This window comes from Lissotriton vulgaris, chromosome 2_1 (assembly GCF_964263255.1).
Source record: "Lissotriton vulgaris chromosome 2_1, aLisVul1.2, whole genome shotgun sequence".
NCBI lineage: Eukaryota > Metazoa > Chordata > Amphibia > Caudata > Salamandridae > Lissotriton > Lissotriton vulgaris.
The window spans coordinates 890512842-890537660 of NC_141687.1; the positions used below are offsets into that span (position 1 = coordinate 890512842).

Consider the following 24819-nt stretch of genomic DNA (forward strand, 5'->3'; position numbering starts at 1 on the left):
ATTTACAGTTTTTACAGTACAACCATAAACTATTCATAATGCTACAAGTAGGCGTGACTTAAACTTGTAAAAGTCATGGCTTACTCTTGAACTCCAGGAGTACTCTGGCTCACTCCTAAAACTTCAGGAGTGAGTTATGAGTAATTAAAGAACGAGACACTACAAAGTCTTTTTGAGTTAGGCCCATATCTTTTTTGCTGTGTGTAGGTGAAACTTACTCATGTGGGGCCTGATTCACAGAATGAACTTAAGACTTAATCCTAAACTTACTACTATTTTGGTATTCACAGAATGCACTTACTACTTTTGGTATTCACAGAATGAACTTACTACTTTTGGTATTCACAGAATGAACTTACTACTTTTGGTATTCACAGAAGTTAGGATTTTGTATTAAGTCTGTCTTAAGTCTGTCTTAAGTTTGTCTTAAGTCTGTCTTAAGTCTGTCTTAAGACAAACTTAAGACAAAATCCTAACTTCTGTGAATACCAAAAGTAGTAAGTGCATTCTGTGAATGCCAAAAGTAGTAAGTGCATTCTGTAAATACCTAAATAGTAGTAAGTTTAGGATTGAGACTTAAATGCATTCTGTGAATCGGGCCCATAGTACTCCTGGCTTACCCTTACTCGCGAATCCCAGCACTACTCCTGTCTCCCTCGTGAAAATCAGGAGTGTGCCAGGAGTTCTACAAGAGGAGTTGCTGCAAAATCTTTGTGAATTGGGCACAAAGAGTCTCAGTTTGCTACATATAATTGTGGAAGGCTTGCATCTGACACATAAATATTGAAATATATCATGGATGCTGGAAAGATTACATTTATTTGAAAAACTTCATTAGCAATTCACAGTTTTTGCCCATGCTCGAAAATGACAATGTTAGAGATTGGAAACACACTCTTTCGTAGGAATTGACAAGCATAACCAATGGAATAACCATTTTGGTATGGCCATATACAAAGGGGAGGAAAAGGACATACCTCAATCAGATTATAAGTAAACCATCAACTCTTTGCCTTCCCAGGACACTGGAGGCTGGACATGGAGGACGAGAAGAGTAATGAGCATTCTCAGAGCTTTAGTAATGGAATACCGTTCTCTTCCAGGTTGTTAAAAGAGAATTGCGCAAGGAGCTAGTCCAAGACTCTTAAAGGTATTTTTATCATGCTTCTGGAGTTGGGGCTGCATAGACTACAGAGGTTTCTCTAACGAAATGGTACCCAGGTCGAGCTTCCACTTGCAGGAGAGGAGTCACCTAAGCTCACATGTGAAATATGGCTACACATTAGACCCTCTTTGGAGTTCAAGTGAAAACAAAGCTGGGAAAAAGGCTTAATTTACTTACAAGCAACAAAATTCACACAACATGGAAACCAATGAAAATCAATGAGGATCAAAGGACAGAATTACACAGGTCGGAATATGTTACTACACAGAAACGTCTTTCAGGGTCAAAGTAGAGAGATGACAGGGAAATGGAATGTAAGGAGCCTGAAACAGTTCTTTTGGTCTTCTTAGTCCATTTTCTAATCAATCAGCTTGAAACTCATCGGGTTCCATCATGGGGTCTTCATAATAAAATGGCTAGATCTTTTCAGGTGTTTCCCTATGTATTCATGGGTCACAGTAACCCCATCCTCCTGCATAAAGGCTAGAGTGGTGGTGGGGGTAGCAGGGGTCAGAAGGTGACATGGAGAAGCACCAATGGCCGTGGTGGATGTGATTTTATGAGTTTGTAGTTATGGAGATTTTAAATCTTTAAGAACTAACTAGTCCAAATAAACGTATGTTTTGACTGACTGATTGACCATGGTGGAATGGGGCTCCACAAAGCGGTGGGGGCAGGAGTTCTTCCAGATTTGGCTATTATCCCCTACACTCCCATTTTTCTATCCTACCAATTAATTTACTAATAATACGGGAATTAAAAATGTCAATTGTGTTAAATGTTCATACAGTTCCAAATGTCCCTTAACTAAGGTGAAGGTAGCATGGAATCACACTTGGCTGATAGAAAATAGAAAAAAAATGTTCTAGCTCAGGCAGATAAATAAAAACAATATGTAGAAGGAGATTCTGCTTGGATTAATAAACATGGAATGGATAGATGGATGAATGGATAGATGTATGGATGGATGGGTGGATGGATGGATGGATAGATCACTACAAAGGCAGAGAAGCATATATAATTGAAAGGAAGGAGATAGAAAGGAGGTGTTAATACATCAACATATAGGTACGTGATTGTATGCAAACTTACAAAGAGTTGAATTATTCTATTTTCGTATTATCCTACTTCTAGTTGTTTATAGACTGTATTGCTTTAATAGTTTTGAAGGTTTCAATATGAAGTACACTTTTTGCTGTGTGAGTGATAGAGACGCAGCTACCTTGCTACCTTTATCGGGAGAAGGCTTTAAGCATAGCTTTGAATCTATAATTTACAAAAAGCAAAAACAGTACATGTATAAGGATATAATTAACCATAATTAAAATATAAAAACTTGAAGAGGTGAATTTGAGTTTTAACTCGTTTTATTCCGCCATAATCCATGCAATCGAACAAGTCATTGTGTACTTAACAAGCAGCGTCGGACTGAGAAATAAGCCTGGGGATCATAAAATAGTGGCGCCCATTAGTGAGTTAGATAGCTAAAAGCGTAGCCCATATGTGCAATTTGAGACAATTTTGAATTTTTGAAGATGCCCGTCATGACTTGTTTCCAAGTTATGGAACACTGCGTGGATTTTGAACTTGCTGCAGGCAAGGTATGTTTTAATATCAGAAGCGTCAACAGTAAAAACCAGAACAGCAGACCATAAAACAGCCAGAATAAGGGCCCACACACTGACCTGTCAGACCAGCCCATCAGGCACTGCCTGACTGACCTACAGGCCAGTCCGACCCTGCTAGCAAGGTCAATAGTGGAATGAATATGCAAGTAATACCACTGCGATGCTCATCAGTAACTCTCATATTCTCAACAAGCAGGCAGTAGGAGAAGTAACTGAGACTTAAATCCTTCGGGGCAGATTTATGATGCCCTTGCGCCGCAATTGCATCACTTTATTTGACGCAACTGCGGCGCAAACAATGTGCCCTATTTACAACGTGACGCATCTAGGAGATGTGTCACGTTGTAAAGCCCTGCGCCATAAGGAGGCGTTCCTGCGCAGGGGGGGGGGGGGGGGGGGGGGGGGGGGGGAGGCTTTCCTGCGCAGGAACGCCTCCTGAAAGTGGCTGAGTGAAATCTATGAGATTTCACTCAGTCACTTTTAGGGCAATGCTGCGTCAAAACCCTGGCCAGGCGTAGGTCTTGACGCAGCATTGTGTAGATGGGGCACCCCCGAGCCTTGCTGGAGCTGCTTCGCGCTTGCGACGCAACTCCAGCAATGCGCCACATTTCCGGCACAGATGCGTCATGCATCTGTGCCGTTTTTGCACCATGGTGCGCCGCATTATAAATGCGGCGCACCATGGGTGGCGGAGCTGTGGCGCACGTTAACTGGCGCATCCCTGGGGATGCGCCAGTTAACATAAATCTGCCCCTAGATATTTGCAAATATATCATATTGCTCTCAATTAATAGAAAAATTCTGACAAAAGCTGCGAAATTGTTTGAATCATTTGGTGTGATTTAATGGTTTTATCCAGCAGGCCTACTCATCCCATTGCTAATGTGTCCTTTGTCTCTTTTTCACCAGCCTTGTCAGCATCACCTCTGCAAGTTCAAAGTACCGCAGAAGGCATCAAGCTCTACAGCACAGTCAAGTACTTCACAGACTTGATGAAACCGACCTGGTACCACAAGTATGTCCATGGGCTTCTGCACGTGAAAGGCCTCCACCTGACATTTGTCTGTTCTGACTCCATCATACGAGCATGCGGTCCATTTATCATTTTGCGCCTTGATCTGTAGTATTGTTCCTTAAAATATCTGTATGTAAAAGGAGATTGCACTTTCCCCCCAACCCTAATATGTCTTCTTCGCTAATGGTAATGTGTGAGCTTCTGCCAGATGTCCCACTCCTTTAGTTTATTCTACTTTTAACCTTGTTGTAGTCATTGTTCTTTTTGGCTGTCATCCATTTTGGAAACAGTCTTCAATCGATGGAACAGGAAATATCGCCAGAGGAAGTGAAGAGGAGAGGATGAGCAGTGTGCTTATTAATTATATGCAGCAGAGGTGCAAAATACAAGGTTGTAATTTCTTTTACGTCCAATCTAAGAAAAAATGCAACATTTTACTCTTCAGTTTTGCTCCTATAAAAGGATCATGACCTGCATACACTGTTATCCTCTGACATCACTTTCCGTTTCGAAGGTTGAAGGAATTTTGAAATTAATGAAAACATAAGAAATGTTGTCTTTTTGAAAAATGTATGCAGATCCGTGATTTATATATATATATATTTTTTTATGGTAGAGCTGAATCAGCAAGTTCTGCAAAAAACGTTATTCAATGTAATCAATGCGTGAATTACTTAAACAGGACATAAATGCATATTTCAAAGAAATGTGTATAGCACAGATAACACCATTGAAACATTGCAAGTTTTTATTCCATATTTGACCCCTAACTTTTAGAAATTCTTGCTACATCTATGAGCCATTTTCCATTCGTGTTTGAAACCTTCTGGAATTCCAATAATAAGATTTGATCGTATTGGCAGAAGTCAATGTAAAATCTGTCGATTCCTGACTAGCATAGTGCATCTGCCATAGTTGGAATTACCAGCGCCAACCAGTGCTCATAACCTAAAGAGGATTTGCCATACCTTCCAGGAATCAGCATATTCTACATTATAGTGCGTCTCTAAATCAGGCTTTCTGCCATTTTTCAACATGCACACACAACCTATTTCCCAGGTGCAAACCCAAAATGTAAAATGTGTGTCTTTATATTGTCAATAACATCATCTTTAGTACCTGTACACCCTTATGGGAATGAAAAACATAGGCAGTGCCTGTTTAATATGGTAAACACCCATACAACAACATTTTTACAACGAATACCATTACTCCGCAATGTTATTACAAGGCATAACATTACCATGCATATGCATTTACCACGCATGCTTTTACAACACATTTTGTGTAGGTATAAGGTAAGTATAGGGTTTAGGGAGGGTTTTGGGGAGTAGGGGTGAATGTTTTAGGGTGCGAAGGTTAATTTAAGGGTTCAGGGTTTGTTTGGGCTTTGGGATGCCCAGGGTAATTTTAGGGATAAGGGTGGGGTTGGGGTGTAGGGGTATTTTTAGGGTTCAGGGTGAGTTTGGATTTTGGTGTACAGGGGTAATTTTAGGGTTCAGGGTGGGTTTGGGTTTTGGGGTGCAGGGGTTATTTTTTGGGTACAGGGTGGGTTTGGATTTTGGGGTGCCCAGGGTAATTTTAGAGCTAAGGTTTTTGGTGGTTTGGGGGTATTTTTAGGGTTCAAGGTGGGTTTTGGTTTTCGGGTGCCCAGGGTAATTTAAGGGTTTAGGGTGGTTTCGGGTTTTGGGGTGAAGGGGTATTTTAAGGGTTCAGGGGGGTTTGGGTTTTGGGGTGCCCAGGGTAATTTTAGGGTTCAGGGTTTGTTTGGGTTTTAGGGTGCCCAGGGTAATTTTAGGGATCAGGGTGGGTTTGGGTTTTGGGTGAAGGGGTATTTTTAGGGTTCAGGGTGAGTTTGGGTTTTGGGTGCCCAGGATAATTTTAGGGTTTAGGGTGGGTTTGGGTTTTGGGGTGCAGGAGTATTTTTAGGGTTCAGGGTGGGTTTGGGTTTTGGGGTGACCACGGTAATTTTAGGGTTCAGGGTATGTTTGGGTTTTAGGGTGCTCAGGGTAATTTTTGGGTCCAGGGTGGATTTGGGTTTTGGGGTGCAGGAGTATTTTTAGGGTTCAGGGTGAGTTTACGTTTTGGGGTGAATGGGTATTTTTAGGGTTCAGTTTGGGTTTGGATTTTGGGGTACCCAGTGTAATTTTAGGGTTTAGGGTGTATTTGGGTTTTTAGGGTGCAGGGTTTTTTTAGGGTTGAGGGTGGGTTTGGATTTTGGGGTGCCCAGGGTAATTTAAGGGTTTATGAGGTATGGGTATTGAGGTGTTAAGGGTAATTTTAGAATTTTGAGGGTGTATAGTTATTGGGATACAAACAGTAATTTTTGGGTTTTAGGAGGTATTTAAAAATCATATATATACTTACCTTAACCACTTTTACAGAGTTTATGCCTTTACCATGCATGCCTTTGCGTTGTAATCGCATGCGTGGTAAAGGCATATGCGATGTAAAAGTATGCGTTGTGATGGAAAAGCGTTGTAGCAGCACTTGCGTGTTACAAATGCGTTGTGATGATATGTGTGGTGTTGACATGCGGGATAACATTGTTTATTCGTTTAATACACGCTGAAAACTTTATATAGAATGTCAGTGTACAAAAGGCAGTAAATAAATGATTTGATTTCCAGAGAAAGTCACGTGTACTATATTAAGTGTGGGAACAATTTAAATATAATTTCACAGAAAACGTATAACCGGGCTAAGGTAGAGATCTTTTCTTGTGGGAGACCATGGACTTTGTCGGGCTAGGTGAAAGGCTAATGGGATGTCACAGACTCATGATAATCATGCCCCTATATTTCAACTGAGGAAAATAATGCCAACAGCAGGGTTTTCTTTGAAGTCTATTTTTATTGTGAGTTAAAGCTTGGATAATTTGATATCTTTGTTTCACTTGAAGACAGGTTAGCATATTTTTCCTGTTTACTTTTCTATTGATTATTATTATTGATTATTTGTATGCATGTCCTATAGCTTTATTACAGTCTCTGCAGATTACATTATACTGAGAAGGCACAGAAAAGGGGCAGGAAGTTTTAAGATGGTGATTATCACTTCCTGCACAGACATTTCCTCTTTTGTGAAAGATTACTAATAAGTGATCATTCAGCATTGCATTTGGAATAAATGTGCACAGAATTTCTTTATTTATTTTTTACTTAGGCTCTGGGAAGATTTGAGTTAGATTATGAATAAATAACAGCACTCACAAAGGTAGAATGCATATGAAAGGAGAAGAAAAGACAAAATAATAGAGTTACATTAGGATAGCAACGGGTTAGCAAGGGATTTAGAAAACTCAAAGACACAACAAAATAAAAGGGTACATGTTTTCATAGGATTGTGGAGAAAAAAAGTGCAATCAAAAGTTGAATGGAAGAGAAGGTAAATGCCGTCGGGGTACAGGCACCGCACAGGAGAAGAAACGTTTATAAGACTGGAGTTTTAAAAGTGGAAGGAAAAATGTGAGGGATTTACGTAGCTGTTAGACCTCGCATACTCGGAATGCTTTTCCCCCTGGCTTTTTGCTTTCAGCCGTCCTGTTTTGCTGACTTTGTTTTTGCTAGCCTGAGGACTCTCACCATACCATTGCTTACCAGTGCTTAAGTGCTCTCTCCTTAAAACATGTTGGAATTGGCTTATACCTAATTGGCATATTTAATTTACTTGTAAGTGCCTGCAGCACTGATTCTCCAACCCACTGAAGTAGCCCTATGAACCTGTCTTTTGTTTGCCATTGCAGCCTGTGTGTGCAGTTTTACACCTTTTACCAGGCCCAACCCTTCCTTTTTAATACATGTAAGTCACCTCTAGGGTATACCGTGGACAGCCCAAAGGGCAGTATGTAGTGTATTTAAAAAGTAGGACATGTGCTTTTAGGTTTTACATGTCCTGCTAGTGAGAAGCTCTTAGATTCTTTTTTTTTTACTACTGGAAGGCCTGCCTCTCTCATAGGATAACATTAGAGTTACCTTAATACTTTATTAAGTGATCATTTCCAAATGGGAGCAGGTAACTGGGTCATGTTTGGTATCTTTGGGATTGTAATGAAAAATTCTCTCATGGTAAGTCAGATCTAAAATTGCAATTTTGAAAATGCCACTCTTAGAAAGTTGGAATTTTTCTGCCTAAGCCATTCAGTGCCTGCAGCCGATCTCTGGGTAACATGACAGGGTGTAGCTGACAGCTGAGCTTTGTGTATTTTTTAGCCACACAAAATAGAGCACATGTGTGCCTGGATGGACCATCACTGGCTGGATGGGAGGGCAATACTGGGCACAGTTCTTCTTAAACTTGAATAGGATGTGTTCTGCCTCCACACAAAGGCCTGTAGTTAGTCTGGCGCCAGAGCAAGGAAGGCAGGAAGCCTGTGTACTTCAAAGGGAAACCTCTAGAGGTTTCTCTCACTTCAATAGAAGACCCAGATATAAATATTGGACCCCAGACTCCAACTCTTTAGTACACTTCTAGACCTGTGAAGATTCTGTCAGGAAGAAGGACTGCTTTGCTGCTGAAAGGACTGCCACTCTGATGGACTGCTGCTGTGAAGGACTGCTGCTCTGCTGCCCTGCTGACCTCTCACCTGTGTGAGAAGGACTGGACCTGCATATGTGGAAGCCAGGACCCCAGAGTGGCTCCAAGGGCTAGCTGGATGGCCGCCAGACTACATCCTCGGGGACAGAAGGCTCCAACAACTTTGAATCCAGCACCTGGGCTCTGCCAATAGTGAGTCCGACCCTGCCAATGGTGCCACCCCAGTCCTTGACCATTGGTACCTGAAGGTGCTCTGCCAGCCTGTGGAGCCAAAGAGCTGCCCGTCTGCGCCCGTCCGCGACAGGACGAGGCGACGGAGGCGGCAGTTACATACCATGCCGCCACTCAGTGCAGATAAACATATCAGGTATGAGGCTTCCTCCCTTTTACTTTTAAGGCAACATACCTCTCCTTGTTATATAGATGGTAACAGACCCTGCTTCGAAGGACCTTTCTCATGCAAAAAATGCCATTATTCCTCCATGCAATTTTCCGACTCTCAAAAACCTAGTATGTCCTCTGATAATATGCATTGTATCCTTATTAACGTTCGATCGATGCCTAAACACCAGATTGAGATCTGGGACTTAATACACTCCCTAACTCCAGATATCTGTTTCATTACTGAAACTTGGTTAAAGCCTCATACGGTATCTGCCATCACCCTGGGAGTACCTATGGGATACAAACTACACCATTCTGATCGCCCCGAAAAAACTGGCGGCGGCATTGCCATAATTTATAAAGACCACTTCAAACTGGACATTTTAGATAAACAATGCTGCAAAGAAATGGAACTAATGGTTTTCAGAATCACCTTCCCTAACAGAAAGACTAGTAAGGGAGCGCTTATATACAGACCACCACTTCTATGTCCCAGCTTCTCCACATCTCTTTTAGAGACGTTAGGCCCACATATATGGGCCAATGAGGACTTCCTTCTCCTAGGAGATTTTAATATTCATACCGACCAACCTGACTCTACGGGGGCCAAGAGTTTGTCTACTGATATGACAACCATTGGTCTTACACAAAAGAATCAGGGTCCCACACATGAAGGTGGACATTGCATCGACCTGATATACACTAACTTTGACAATATACTGTGTCACAAACCCACCCAAGTCAATTGGTCTGATCATTTTTTACTACAATTCACCATCCTTAGAGTTAACAAAGCCCCCCATAAGAAACCCCTACCCCCCACTATACGGAGACAGTGGCACAAACTCACACTGGAGACACTACAGAAGGTGTGGGAAAAACCCGACATTAAAGATACTGAGGAAGTAGAATGCAGCTTAACTATGCTTCAGCAATCTCTAACTACAGCCATTGACAAAATTGCCCCCCTGAAAACATTTAAACAATTTCCGGTGGCTAAACAGGAAAAATGGTATACTGAGGCTCTCAGAAAAGAGAAGCAAGAATGCAGGAGGATAGAGAAGAGATGGAGGAAATCACACTCTGAGGATAACAAAAAGGCACATCGTGCAGCTCAAATCAACTATTACAAACATATCAAAGCTGCCCGTAAAAATAACATTGCCCAACAGCTCATAGAAGCCGGCAACTCTCCTAAAGAATTGTATAGGATTCTTGAAACATTTGTAAAACCGACGGCTTGTATAAGTCCTGATGACTTTTCACAAAATTTATGTGAAGAAGTCTCTCTATACTTCGAAAATAAAATAGATTCCATCTATGATAAGATTTTAGTATCCCAAACAAATAGTGACACTCTGACCGTCTCCTCCCCTAACAAAAACATCAACCTCACGCTGACTACATTCCCTCCTATCAATACTGAAGAGATGCACACATTAATGACCCAAGTTAAATCTGGGTCGCCAGATGATCTTATCCCTGTTAAAACCCTAACCTCCCTCAGCACCCTGTTAGCCCCCCACATTCAGGATGTAATTAACCAGTCTCTTAAAGAGGGAAAAGTACCAACCGAATGGAAAAGAGCGGTGGTGAACCCCATCCGCAAGAACGCGGCTCTACCGTGGACGGAGCTTTCCAACCTCCGGCCCATCTCCCTCCTGCCTTATTTCAGCAAGCTGGCCGAGAAACATGTCAACGTACACCTGTCTAATTACATCGAGGCAGCGGGCGGCCTGGACCACTCACAATCTGGTTTCAGGCCAAACCATAGCACCGAATCAGCCCTCCTGTCGGTGACAGATAACATCCGAATGTCACTTGACAGGGGGAGCTCAGTGATTCTGGTGCTATTGGATATGTCCGCTGCCTTCGACACGGTGTCGCATAAAATCCTTCTCGACCGCCTGAAGGGAGTGGGAGTAAAAGGGACCGCCCTTGCGTGGCTTGAAAGCTTTCTTGAAGACAGACAACAAGGTGTCAAACTAGGCTCCCATAAATCTGTCTGCAGGAAGCTTACCAAAGGTGTGCCACAGGGCTCATGCTTGAGCCCCACGTTATTCAACGTATATGTGGCCCCTTTGGCGGAGACTATAAGATCTTATGGGTTCTCCCCAATCTCTTACGCTGACGATACTCAGCTGTTGTTTCCCTTCCAAACCATCACACCTGCAGTCATGCAGTCATTTCAAAATGGCATGAGAGCTGTGGCAGGTTGGATGGCCCAGAACTTCCTCCAATGCAATGTGACTAAAACCGAAGTCATGCTGTTTGGAGGGGCCACCCTGCTCTGGTCTCCGGAATGGGGGCCACTTGAGCTAGGACCTGTCCCAGCGCCCAAACAGACCATCAAAAACCTAGGAGTACGCCTAGACCAAACTCTGATTCTAAAAGATCATGTCAGCCAAGTTACGGGAACGTGTTTCCGAAAAATTGGTCTTCTTCGGCGTATCTTCCCTTTCCTGCCTAACACCCACAGGAAAACGCTGGTACAGGCACTGATCCTGGGGCGGGTAGACTATTGTAATGGTCTACTCATCTCTGCCAACCATGAACAACTACGCAGACTGCAGGTGGTGCAGAACACCGCGGCAAGACTCATCCTGAATGCCCCCCCCCCGCACTCCATCCCGCCCTCTCCTCTCCCACCTCCACTGGCTTCCAGTGCAACAACGGGTAAACTTCAAACTCTGCTGCATTATGCATAAGTGCATCTATGGGTCTGGCCCCAAATATCTAAAAGATATTTTTTTTCCCTACTCTCCCGGACGTGCTCTGCGTTCCAGCAACACTATGTTGCTACATGTACCCAAAGTCACCAGAGCAAGACAGGGTGGCCGAGCACCCTCTGTTAAAGGCCCCTTGTTGTGGAATTCCCTTCCACCTCAGCTGAGACAAATCTCCAACCTCATCTCCTTTAGGAAGAAACTAAAAACATACTTGTTCACACAAGATTAACTTTTCTTTTTCTCTGCCCCTTCTGTCATCTCCTCAATAAAGCTGGTCCGAAACACACAGAAGCTACGCGCGGAGATACCCCTTCGGGGCTGATTCATGCGCGTTATAAGAATATAAATAAATAAATAAACAGAACCGACGCATCACCTCTGCTGCATGGCACAATCCCGAGCAGAACCAATGCATTGTCTCTGCTGCAAAGCTTCTCTCAGCACAAGAACTCTGTATAGACCTCGCAGCCCCCATCAGAACTGCTGCTGTGTGAAGCTTCTCTGATTCAGGCTCTTGCATTTAAAATCTTTAGCCGACAGTAGCCTCAACCACGAGATAGGTTTGGACAATACTTCAAAACAAAACTCAAAAGAAGAAGCTATGTGGACTGTAGCAGAGTTTGGGTAATGCTAAAAGTCTGATAAATAGTGCACACACATATACATGCACCTGCTCGAGAATTATGTTGGTATGTAAAAAAAAGGCACACTTCATGAGTGAAGCAGGCATTTATTTATTTATTTTATTTTCAAAGATTATATAGCACGAACAAGATCCTTACAGATATCAGAGCGCTTTACATAGATGTGGGATATAAAGACAAAAGAATACTTAACAAGGCGTTTTGTGCAAAGAAGAGCTGCAGGTTATCAATAGAGAACAGTACAAGGTAACAAAGGTGCATAGGTGGTCAGGCCAGTCATGTAATGAAACGGAGAAATAATGAGTCTCAAGATTTCTTCAACCTATATTCATGTGAGTTTAGCCAAGAGGATTGATTTGACTTCTTTTTTGAAGGATGCTGTGGATGAGATAAGTCTGGTTTCTGGAGGGAGGGCATTCCAGATCCTCGATGCCATCCCTGAGAAGGAGCGTTTACATGTATTTTTCTTGCGGAATCTTTGTGGTTTCAAAAGAAGAGTTTCTGCGCTTCTTGTGGCTCTTGAGCCACCCGAAATTGTCAATTTCTGAGCGAGGTAACTGGGCGAATTGTGGTGTAAGGCCTTATGTATAATGCAAACGATTTTCAGGTGTATTCTGGCTTCGAATGGTAGCCAATTCAGAGATTTTAAGTCAGGAGAGATGTGTGAGCGTTTTTTTGATCCAGTGATGAGCCTCGGTGCAGCATTAATAGAGGCTCTTAGGGGTGAGGTTGTCAAAAAGGGAAGGCCGCAGAGAGCGACACTTCCATAATGAAGCCTAGGGATAACTAGGGCTTGGACAGCAGTCCTGAAGTTATTGGCTGGGAGGAAGGGTTTCAGCTTCCTCAAGGTATTAATTTGGAAATTAGCTCCCTTCGTTGCATTGCTGATATGATGTTGCATATTTATATTGCAATCAAGGGTTATGCCTAAAGATTTTGCTGAATCCACGACGATAGGTTGAACGTTGAGTGCCGTGAGATGTTTAAGCCAATCCTGAGCGATGGGGACTTTGGAGGGAGGTGCTATTAGGAGGAATTCCGCTTTTAGAGCCTTAAGTTTGGAATGATTCTCGGCCAGCCATGTCTGTGTGTTCCTAAGCGTTGAGTTGAGTAGTTTGATGTCTTCAGGGGTTTGTAGTTTAAGGTAGAGTTTGGTATTGTCTGCATACATGTGAAATTGCACATTAGATGCTTGAAGCAGTGCGGTGAGTGGTTCCATGACTAGATTGAACAATGTTGGTGATAGGGATGATCCTTGTGGGACACCTAGTGTTACTGGAATGGGTGTGGACATAGTGTTGTTAATCTTGAATTTCTGAGTCCGTTTATGAAGAAAGAAGGTAAACCACATGAGTAATGTCCCTGAAAGACCCATTCTGATATTCAACAGATCGGGTAAGTTCTCGTGTTTGACCGTGTCGGAGGCTGATGAGAGGTCGAGTAGGATGAGGAGGCAAGTACCATTCTGATCAAGAATTTGAAGCGCATCGTCAATTATGTGTGTCATAGCTTATTCCGTGCTGTGGCCTGCTCGGAAGCCTGATTGGTGTGAGTTGAGGAGGTCAAAGTGCTCGATGTGATTTGTCAGTTGGAGGTGAACACATTTTTCTAACAATTTGGCCAAGGTAGGGATATTGGAGATAGGGCGATAGTTGTTTGGGTCGGTAGGGTCTGCTGTGGGTTTCTTTAGTATGGGCGATACTTGTCCCACTTTGAGGGAGTCCGGGATGCATCCTTGTTGAAGTGAACTGTTAATGATTTTGGTTCAGAGCGGGAGAAGCCATGGGATGAAGTCCTTTACAGCGTTTGCAGGTAGAGGGTCAGAGAGGTTATTGGAGCGCTTCAGGGTACTGAGGATCTTCCCTATAGATTCTTCTGTGTAAGTATCAAAGGACGACCATGTAGCCTTGTTTTTTAGCTCGATTGGTGTTTTGCTGAGGGGGCTGGGGTATAGGCTTAGATCAGTGAGGAGATCGTTCTTGATGTTATCCGTTTTTTGGTTAAAGAAATTAGAAAATTCTTCACAGGACGGTAGAGTGCTAGTTGTGTTATGTAGTCGTTGAGGTTCTTCCTTGGATTGAGTTTTGATTAACTCGATTAGTGCTATGTAGAGTCTTCCTAGTTTCATTGAAAAAATAAACTGAATTGTTTGCAAAGAACAAATTAATGGCTTTGAAGTCCTTTCTTGAAGAGACCAATAAGCATTACATAGCTTAAAAGATATTTCAGGAGGCAGAGTGCCTTAGTTGGAGTAAAGCCCAAGACGATGTTACAACATTTTTGCATTGGGTTTAAAATACTTTTTAACGAAGACCCAACAAAAAATCAAGGTTGGTTTTCCCAAACCAATGCAAATGGTGATTTGTATTAGTTTGTAAGCCAAAGTAACTGTTAGACCTGTCAGCCTTAAAGGTGGTCTTCCCCCACGTGTTTTGCCTTCCCTCCTCCTTTGCTGAATGTGTTTTTGTTGGCCTTAGGACTCTGCACTCTTTACCACAGAGCTCTCTCCTTTAAACATGGTGAAAGTGGCTTCCGCCCAATTGTCACATTTAATGTACTTCTACACTCCTAGTAAATTGGTACTACAGATACCCAAGGCATGTAAACTAAATGCTGATTGTGGGCCTGCAGCACTAATTGTGCCACCCACTGAAGTAGACTTTTAAACATGTCCCAGGCCTGCCATTGCAGACTGTGCATGTAGTTTTTAACTGCCATTTTGACCTGACAAAATAAACCTCCCTTTTAATTCCCATAAGTCACCCTGGGGTAGGCCCTAAACAGCCCATAGTGTAGGGTGCAGTGAATTAAAAAAGTTTGACATGTTCTTTTAAGTTTTACATGTCCTGGTAGTGAAAAACTCAGAAATTTGTTTTTTACTACTCAGAGACCTACCTCTTTCATATAATATCGTTGGGTTGCATTATTACATTTAATAGGTGATAACGTTTCATTGAGAGCACGTAGGAAAGTCCTTTTTGGTCTGAGGAATTCTAACGTTAAACCCTCTTTAATGGTAAAGTCGGATTTTATGTTACAATTCTGAAAATGTTGTATTCGGGAAAGTAGGTCCTACCCATTTGGTGCCTGCAGCATGTTTCCTGGGTCACATGACTAGGTGCAGTTGGCCTTTGTGTATTTCTCCTAGAAAGTCTCACAAAGGAGGGTCTGGGCATTGGCCGGATGGGCCACCTCTGACTTGATAGAGGGGAGGTGCTTTCACCTACCACACTCTCAATTCAAAGACACTGGTTCAGCTCACACACCAAGGACTTCACTCTAGCCTATTGTGCCCTCAGACAGATTGAGACCAGGGCAGGGAGGCAGTAAATTCCAGACACCTCTATAGTCTGAACAGTCCAGAAGCCTCTTGCACATCAAAGTTGGGCCAGGTATAAACATTGGACTTTCAGACACAACTGTTCAGTATACTACTGGGCCTGTGGATGCTACAGAAGAAGACTGTCCTGCTGCTTGAGGAATCCCCTGTTGAGAGGGAAGTCTGGACCTGCACTCTTCATCCCAGGCAGAAGTTACTCCAAGCGTCAGCTGACTGACCTCCTGTTAGAGCTACAGAGACATAACATGCTCCAGAGGCCTCCATGCATCTGTCCAGCTGGCCTGCTGCCTGGAACTGCAACTGGACCTGTCTGAGTCCTGCTGGAGTGAGTTCTTGATCTCCAAGAGGTGGCCCTCAGAAGTATTGAGCTCTTTGTGACCACAAATGAGCATGTTTGCCCCAAGATCTTGCCACCTGGCAACGCGAAGCTCTGGTGAACCCAACTCATCGCGCTACAGTGACCACCAGCAACTACCAGGAAAGCGAGATCTGTACTTCATGGTACAGCATCAACAGTCTGCGGTGACCGCCAACATGAGCCTCCAGCAATAATTATCTGTGATGCCTGGCAGGATCAGCGTGCTACATTGATGACCATCTACGACACTCACACTGCTGCTTGCCCACTGTGAATGGAACTTGCACTGGAGTTTAGAAGGTACCTCTTTCAGCTGGACAAAGTTGACCCCTTATCTGGCCTGCACTCCATCGCAGTCGGCCTGAACTTCTGACTTTCACCTGGTTGCACACGACCAGATAGCCCTGAGTGAAGCTTGGTGCTTTTAGGCACTATACTTACCTTAAATCTTTGAAATTGCATATCTCTGGTTCTACTGATTGGATTTTTATATTCTTGGTGTCAAATAATTTATAAAATTTGCCTGTTTTTCTGAATTGGGGTGGTATGTTTCTTGTGTTATGTTTTCACCTTATTACTGTTTGAGTGCTGCATAAATACTTTACACATTGCCTCTTAGTTAAGCCTGACTGCTGTTCTCCCTAGCTACCAGAGGGTTAAGTACCGGTTAATATAGTGGCTTTTTGTGGTTCATCTTGACAATGGTTATTGCTGTTTCTTGAGAGGGCTAACACCCCCCTCAACCAGAAACTCAAATTCTCATAGTAACATTGCTCTTCCATTTGTTACTTTGCATCAAGGGGTCTCACAGGTGGAGCATGGGCATTTCTGTGCCTCCGTACATGGGTTTTGACACAAATCCATATTTACAAAGAATTATAGATACTGTGCACCAAACTCCTGCGCCTCCGTGAGGCTGCCATAATGAGGAGTAATATTTATATTCCTCCATTTTTATTTCTACTCAGTTTTTTCTCTTTGCATGTGTGCTAGACTTGGCGGAAAACCAAGATATACCCCCCCACGACCTTACTAAACGTGATTGAGGGCTTCTTATTACAAAGTTGCTAGCCTTGGTTACTCAGGTCGAGTGATTCATTCCCCATTTGATTTTTGAGATCTATTCACATACTCATCAATGCCTTTGCTAATTGGCCCCAAAGATCTTGCTCCCTGTCATGGACAATTTTTTATGAAATGTACATCACTGTGAGTGACATGTGCTTCAATGCTATCTTGAATGAATAAGGAAGTAGGGGGCATATGTATGAAAATCCCCGTTTGCGATTCTCAAATAGTGATTTTTTGAGAATCGCTATTTGAGAATTGCACAAAAGGATGTATGTAAAAAATCGCAATTTTTTTGCGATTTCTTAGTTTTCCTTAAATGCGATTAGCAAATAGCGAAATTGTAATTAAGGAATACTTTCCCATTCATTTCTATGGGCCTGGAGGACCATAGGAATGAATGTGAAGTCATTCTCAATTTGCGATTCGCATTTGAGTTTCGCAAATTGAGAATAATTTCAAGGGTGCAATGGTGTCATAAGGACACCCTGATGCACCCCTGAAATGTACATGTGTGCGCATATGGCGCACATACATGCCCTAAGGGCATGTATGTGAGCCACACACGCCCTAAGGGCGCACATACATGCCCTAAGGGCATGTATGTGCGCCATACGGCACCTTCACAAATGCAAAAACGTGCATTTGTGAAAGAAATCACAAATTACCACTGACTTGAAGTTGGTGGTAATTTGCGATTTCCTAAGGGGAAACCGCAAAAATTGAATGCTTGATGCATAGCATTTATGGAATCGCAATTTGCGATTCCTTAAATGCTTACGCAAAATTAAGGAATCGCAAATTTTGCGATTCCTTAATTTTGCGATGCGATTTCCCTACAACATACCGTTTAGCGAATTCTTAGTTGCAAATGCTGCTTTTTTTCAAATCGCAGCTTTTGCAACTAAAAATTGCGTTGATACATCTGCCCCTAGGAGGCTAGCTGTTCACCCGACATACTTTATATGCTAATGCATCCTTAAAATGTGTAGGACTACTTATTTATTTGCTGAGGTTACTTTGAAAAAACCCAAGAATTGAATACATGCCTCTGACTGATTATGTTCTTGTGCTTAGAGACAAGAAGTTGGCAATCACTGACCGGTTGAAAGCTGGGAGCACCATGAACCAAGTGTGGATGCTTATTCTGAACCCTACGGATGCAGATAAGGGGAAATATACCCTAGAAATATTTGATGGAAAAGACATTCACAAACGAACCCTTGACTTATCTGGGCAAGGTAAGTAGAAGTCTCTCTTCTTCATTTCTTTGCTTAAAAAACAGTAAATGCCAGAGCGATCTTGAAACCACAGATTTGAGGCAGTAGGGATTTGCTATATTGGACTTACAATTCTGACAAAAATAAAACAAGTTGGCCCTTTGTTTTTTGGTAGTTTTATATAGTGAAACTTTGACCCTAAGGCTTTACATGAGCACCAGTTACATTACACAAGGACACATTAATTTTTTTTAGATACAAGGAGATTAAGTTATTTGTCTAGAGTCACAGGATGTTGAGACGACACCGAGACTCAAACCTGGCTCCTCAGCTACAAAGTTGGCATCTCTGGCCCTTATGTCACCTTCTCTCTCTTTTCTCCTTACTCCTTACTCCTCGCTCCTTACTCCTTACTATTATCCAGGCCCTCTTGGATCCTTCACAGAATGGGTTCCGTAGCGGTCACAGAACTTAGTCGGCAATGGTTGCCAATGCAGATTCCATTCATTACCAGGTATATCAAGAAGGCACTGCTATATTGGTAATGTTGGATCTGTCAGCAGTATGTGCCACAATATTCCCACCCCGCTTGGTGCCCAGAGTGCATTGAACAGGCTGAGGGATACTGCTTTGGACCTCCTGAGTTCCTTTCTGACAAATAGTACTCACATAGCCAGCTCCTAAAATCTCAGGGCAGAGCCATTTCAGCTCCCTTGTGAGGTCACACAGGGGTCCTCCCTCAGTCCTACTCTGTTTAAGAAATATGTTGCCCCACCCCCTGGCTAAATTGGTGCAGTCGTTTGATATCAGGTACTGTCCTATGCATATGAAACCAAGTCATGATTTCTATTTCAGATGATTTGACCTTGGCAGCAATTTAGTTCAAACTCTGTATGATTGGTGTCAGTGCATGGATGAAGGAGAATTGCATAAAATGAAATACCAAAAAGATGGAGATTCTGGTCTTTGGGGCACAGCATTCGGTGTGGTCAGAACCCTGGTGGCCTGAGATGTGTGGTCCTTTATCTACTCTAATGGCCTCTTCCAAAAATGTAGGGGTTATTTTTGACAACACACTTACCTTTGACACCCAGGTCAATGGAACTGTCAGTTCATGATTTTCATTAAAATTCTGAAAAAGATCTTCTGACTTATTCCTGCTGAACTCAGAGTAGCAGTGGTCATAACTTGAGTCACACAGCACCTAGATTATTGCAACACCTTATAATTAAGCATCAATAAGACCACGCTTAAAAGACTGCAGGTCATTCAGAATGCGGCTGCACGGCAGGTCCTGATTGTTCCTAATCAACTCTCTGTTAGGGAAGACACACGATCCCTTCACTTGCTGCCTATTAGGAAGTGTGTGACATATAAAGCGCTTTGCAGGGTTTCTTTTGCTCTTCAAAATCAAGGGCCAGTGCCACTGAGAACAGCTTTTAACAGGTATACCCCAAAAAGACAGCTCAGATCATCTTCCGTTAGGAAGGTGACCATTCCTAGATTTCAGAAGGCCAGGTGGGGCAGTCGCTCCTTTTCTATAGCAGCAGTTAGACTGTGGAACACTCAGCCTACACACGTTGTGAGGCTAGACTCCCTTGTAGCCTTCCATAAGCAATTGAAAACCTGGCTCTTCTCCCTTCCTTGAGTGCAGCTCTTTGGTTGTAGCTGATGATTTTCCAGTACCAATTTTAGCATTTTAACGCCCTTGTGCATAGTGCACTCTACAAATCTCATCCCATTCCATTATTTATATATCTTCAACTGGATGTTCCCAATCAAATATTTTTCAGTTTGTCTTTTTTGTAACTTTTTTACAGACTCGTTCTTAGCACATTATATGCTGTAAACATCTGCACTCTGCACTTTTGTCTTTTTATGTCGAGCCTGTGAATGCGCTTGCGCATTGAGCCTGCAAGAGATATTGGGGCTTAACCAGAGCTTAACCATCGGGCGATTTGATGCTGTGCCCGTGAAAAGCAAGCTCAATGCGCAAGCGCATTGAGCTAAAAAGCGCGTGCACATCAAAGCCACCAGCCTCCCTCCCACAGGCATCCCCCAACGTGCGCTGTTCCTCAGGCATTTCTCCTCCCCTAATTTATTCACTGCCCACGGCTTTCACTTTGACGGCCGCCAGGCCGTCTCTCGCCTCACGCTTATCACCCCCCCTTCTCTCTAGTTTTTTTTCTTCCCTGCCGGCGCGAGTTTCACAGGCTAATGGACCTCCCCCTTCCCCAGCACAGAGCATGCATCGCATGTTTACTCTCCCAATTTGTCTTACTGGCTTGCGTTCTTTCTCCCTTTCCCTCTCTTCGTCTCTGCCTCCTATTTCTCCTCTTTTTTCATCATCGTCGTTATTTCCGCCTCCATATCCCCCTTTCCTCTATTCCCGTTCTACAACACTCAATTTCTCTCTCCATCACGTATCTTTGTCTCTACCGCTGTCCTAACTCTTGCTTTCCGTCTTTTTTTTTTTTTTTCTTTTTTGGTATTGGGCATTCTATTCCAAAGTGATGAATGTTAGTTGACTCCAGCTACAAGTTTTTGACTTCACCAGTTTCAGATGGATGATAGGTTGAAGAGGCTTTCTGGGTAGGATTCGATCCTGTGATGTTGAGTCTGCACACAGATTTCAGCAATGGGCACTGTGCGTGTTGAGCTAGCTCGCTGCTTCCCAAGTGCTAATGTTGCCCACAGCAGGCGCTTTGACCAGCAGACCTGTCTCATCCATGGGAGGCAGGCTTCCTCTTCCTTGCCAGATAGCAGACAGTCATTACCTTCACTGTGCAGTTCTCATATCTTAAAATGCAAACGCAGAGGCATTTTGCCTTTTCAAGCAGCTTAAGTGATAACTCAGATGAGGTATTAAATAAATGTCGCCTCTTTCCTTAAAAATAAAAAAAAATACCACTTCTGCAAATGCAATCCATCTGTTCTCGATGAGGTGGTCTCTGAGCAAGATCCTGGCCCAGGATCTGTTCTTTTCTCGTACCAGTTCTCACAGTAGGGGAGGTGGGGCTGCAACAATGGACAGCCCTCTAATTATTCTCAAAACCTGAAAAACGCCTACTACAATGTGCTTTGCACTGGGTGCCTTGTACTTTTGACTGGACTTTCTCTACTGCAGTTTTGTTCTTTGAGTGTTTGTGAGCCGCCCAGCACCGCTGCTCCTCTCTGGTGAGGCCCTTGCAGACGGCTGCACCCAGACGCCGCACAGGGGTGTATTACTCGCCCCTCCCCTTCGCAGGCCTCGTTATAATTAATGAAAGCTGCAAGCGCGCATGAGACTTGAAATGAATCAATTATCTCGACCCCGACGGGTGATTTGAGGACGAAGGCCGCTTTCTGGTTGCTTTGCAATAATATCGTTTTACCCGAAGGCTCCTCCTTTTAAAATAAGCATGTGCTGAATTGTGTTACTTGCTCCAAAATGCTTTTGTGAGCCCAAAGTCGTCTTGGTAAGGGGAAAGGATGCCCTCGCCTCTTTCTATTCTGTTAACTTCTCTGCTATATCTAGGGCCTTCGAAACAGTTTTTTGTAACCCGCTAAAAAAAATAGCTTGTGCTGCCAGTTCCAATAAAGTCTTCACCAGCCCCAAGAAGCTAGCAAAGTTACTCCTCTCTGGAATAGTAGGGGTAAACAATCACAAGTCTAGAAGCGAAGTGAAAGGAGTAAACTAACTTTCAGCAGCACTGGTTCTCTTAGTTGAGGTGGCATGCCCATCGTTTTGTTTCTGCGGGTGCAAGTTTAGGGCTCAAATATTAATGTGAAACTTTTTCATTAAATAGTTGGTTTAATAACCACATATTGGTGCATGTGCAATAGTGAGTGCCTTAAAACCGATTATCAACTCTACTGGTAACCAACCGGTGAAGACTGCGAAGGGCTATTGTTGGATTTTCAGCCATGGTTGTTTTGGCATTGGTAGAACAGTGGACCTGAACTACCACACACATACAACCACACACACACAACCACACACAACCACTCAACACAACCACACACACACAACCACACACACCACACACACAACCACACACACCACACACACAACCACACACACCACACACAACCCCAAACACAACACACACAACCACACAACCACACACACACACAGCCACACAACCACACACACACAACACACACAACCCCAAACACACACAACCACACACACAAAACTACACACACACAACCACACACACACAACTACACACACACAACCACACTCACACAACCACACACACCACACAACATCTATCTATCTATCGCCCTCACTGTATCTATCGCCCTCACTCTATCTATCGCCCTCACTCTATCTATCTATCGCCCTCACTCTATCTATCTATCGCCCTCACTCTATCTATCTATCTATCGCCCCCACTCTATCTATCTATCGCCCTCACTCTATCTATCTATCGCCCTCACTCTATCGCCCTCACTCTATCGCCCTCACTCTATCGCCCTCACTCTATCTATCTATTGCCCTCACTCTATCGCCCTCACTCTATCTATCTCCTCGCCACCACAACATCACTCAGCGCCACCACAGCATCAATCTGTACAACCATTCAACAACAACTCGTTCAAATATGTTCTCTCAATGTTTCAAGCTTTATTACAAATGTCACAAAAAGATGTTAATATTTCACTTCTGTTCTTGGATTTTTGTCACAATAAAATACACTGAACATCATCTTCACAAAAGTTATTTACAAAAGTTTAAGCTATTGCCATTATAAATTACAATAACTTTTATTGAAGTATTGATTGTTTAAAAAAATTAAAAGCCATTGTTATTTGTAATATCAATACATCTAAGTCACGTAAATACAAAACATGTTGCATTACAAATGCTATAGGTGTCACATTTGCAAAAGTTAAAAGTATTGGCATTGTAAATGACAAAGCTATTAATTTCGCTATTTTCAAAACCAACACATAAATAAAAAATGTGTCATTTACAAGACCAATAGCTCAAACTTTCCTAATGCGAGACCTATTGCATTGCAAATGCTTGTTTAAATTTCTATTTTGAAAGCTTGAAGGCAGTTCAAAAATGGCGATTTCTTAAAAAAAGTTGAACAAAAGATAGAAGGAAATATAGTTTGATTAGCAAATCAGAAAAATAATATTGAGCATCATGTAAGAAATGTGCTTTTTGATGAGATCAATGTGTATGTCTGAGGGACAGCTGTATTCTCTCCCCTAATGTTAGAATGAATTCTAAAGACACTCTTCCTACATCATTTGGGAGTCTTACAGAACCCTGCTGCAGTCTGCGTGTATTATTCTCACTAACTCTGCCTTTGCGATGGAGTTTTGGATTCATATGTCAAAGATGTACACTGCCAAAGGGAGATTTTATGGAATCACGGTGAAAGGCGCCAGAGCCGCAGTTTTACATAATATGTGAGATTATATACACATCAAAATACCTCCTAAAGTATTCAATGAATAATCAATTGCTGATATCAGTTCCCATGTAAAAAAAAAGATGCCTTGTGTAGGTGCATTCATGTGTTTTAATACTTTCCCTGCTTGACTGAGTGTGCATCACCCTTAAAACTTGCCTTGAGGTTGTCCATATTTTGCATTATGTATATTACCATATGCCGCGTGGCAGAACAGCTTGCTTTAATAGGGCATATAAAGTCTGTAGGCAGTGAATGCATTAATAAATACAATAGCCATAGTGAGAGTGTCCTGAGTTGAGCAATACTCTCAGATTAGATGACGAAGTATAATGGAGACAATAAAGCACCCCTCTTCTGTTGCAAGGAGAACTAGCACAAGTAAATTCAAAACGTGTAGCCATGTGAAACTGCTACAATATCTTTTTATTGTAAGCAAATGCCACAAAAAAGAGAAGAAAAATAAAACGCAGTTCTCCTCCATACTGTGGTGACTATACGTTTGCAATAAAAATGTTAAAGTGGAAAAAAATACCAATTGCCTATTATTCAAATCATGCAACATGGGTGCTTCCCTGCAGGAAGCGCATCATAGGAAAACGTGATTCTTAATGGTACTATTCGAGTTGATTAACTTAAAAACATAGCATAAATCTACAAGATTGAGAACAAATAAAAACGAGCAAAGAAAGAAAAGAAAAAAGTATTAGCAACGTATAGTACTGGCCTGCCATCCATAGCCCTGAAGTGCAGTTGTTTTAGGCAGAGGTACATGTGCGATCATGAAAGAATTGCTATCACAGTGCACGAGAACAAATGGCTTAAGTGGGCTGACCCATTGCCCCATACTCTGTCCTATGGTGGGAGGAAGCATGATGTGAATAACAGTTGAATAGAGCTGTGATTTAAGAGGGCTGACCTAAAGCCCTGTTATGCAGGTATGTGTTTTTTATTTATGATTTTTGCCTCAGACCCAGATCTAAAAATGCTCTTTTATGCTGATCCATAAATCCTGTAAACGTTAAGTAAAGTCCACAGCTCTGATTTCAAAAGAAGGTTAAGAGGGTTGTTCTTGTTAGTTAGGCTCCTTTAGCGGTTTCTAATGACATGCCTTATTGGAAAGTAATTGCAGAGCGCTGTACCTGGTCGAAGACAAGCACAAAGTCAACAAGCAATCGGAGAGAAACCTGGGTGGTGGTAAATTAACCCAGATCCCTAAAGGATGGGTGGTGGTGGTAGTGGTAGACCGTTCTCGAGAATGTAATCCCCTGCAGCTGTGACATTTATAATGATTCTTCTGATAAAATCAAACGTAGAAAGA

The 24819-nt window shown here is 42.6% G+C and overlaps 1 protein-coding gene across 1 annotated transcript in view; it reads left to right on the top strand.

Moving 5' to 3' along the window:
* MYOM3 (myomesin 3) overlaps window positions 1-24819 on the top strand; it is a 387718-nt gene that overhangs the window by 338402 nt on the left and 24497 nt on the right. Inside the window, exons 32-33 of the mRNA XM_086956426.1 lie at window positions 3703-3808; window positions 17945-18108. Coding sequence (XP_086812552.1) covers window positions 3703-3808; window positions 17945-18108 — 270 coding nt within the window. The remainder of the gene's footprint in view (window positions 1-3702; window positions 3809-17944; window positions 18109-24819) is intronic.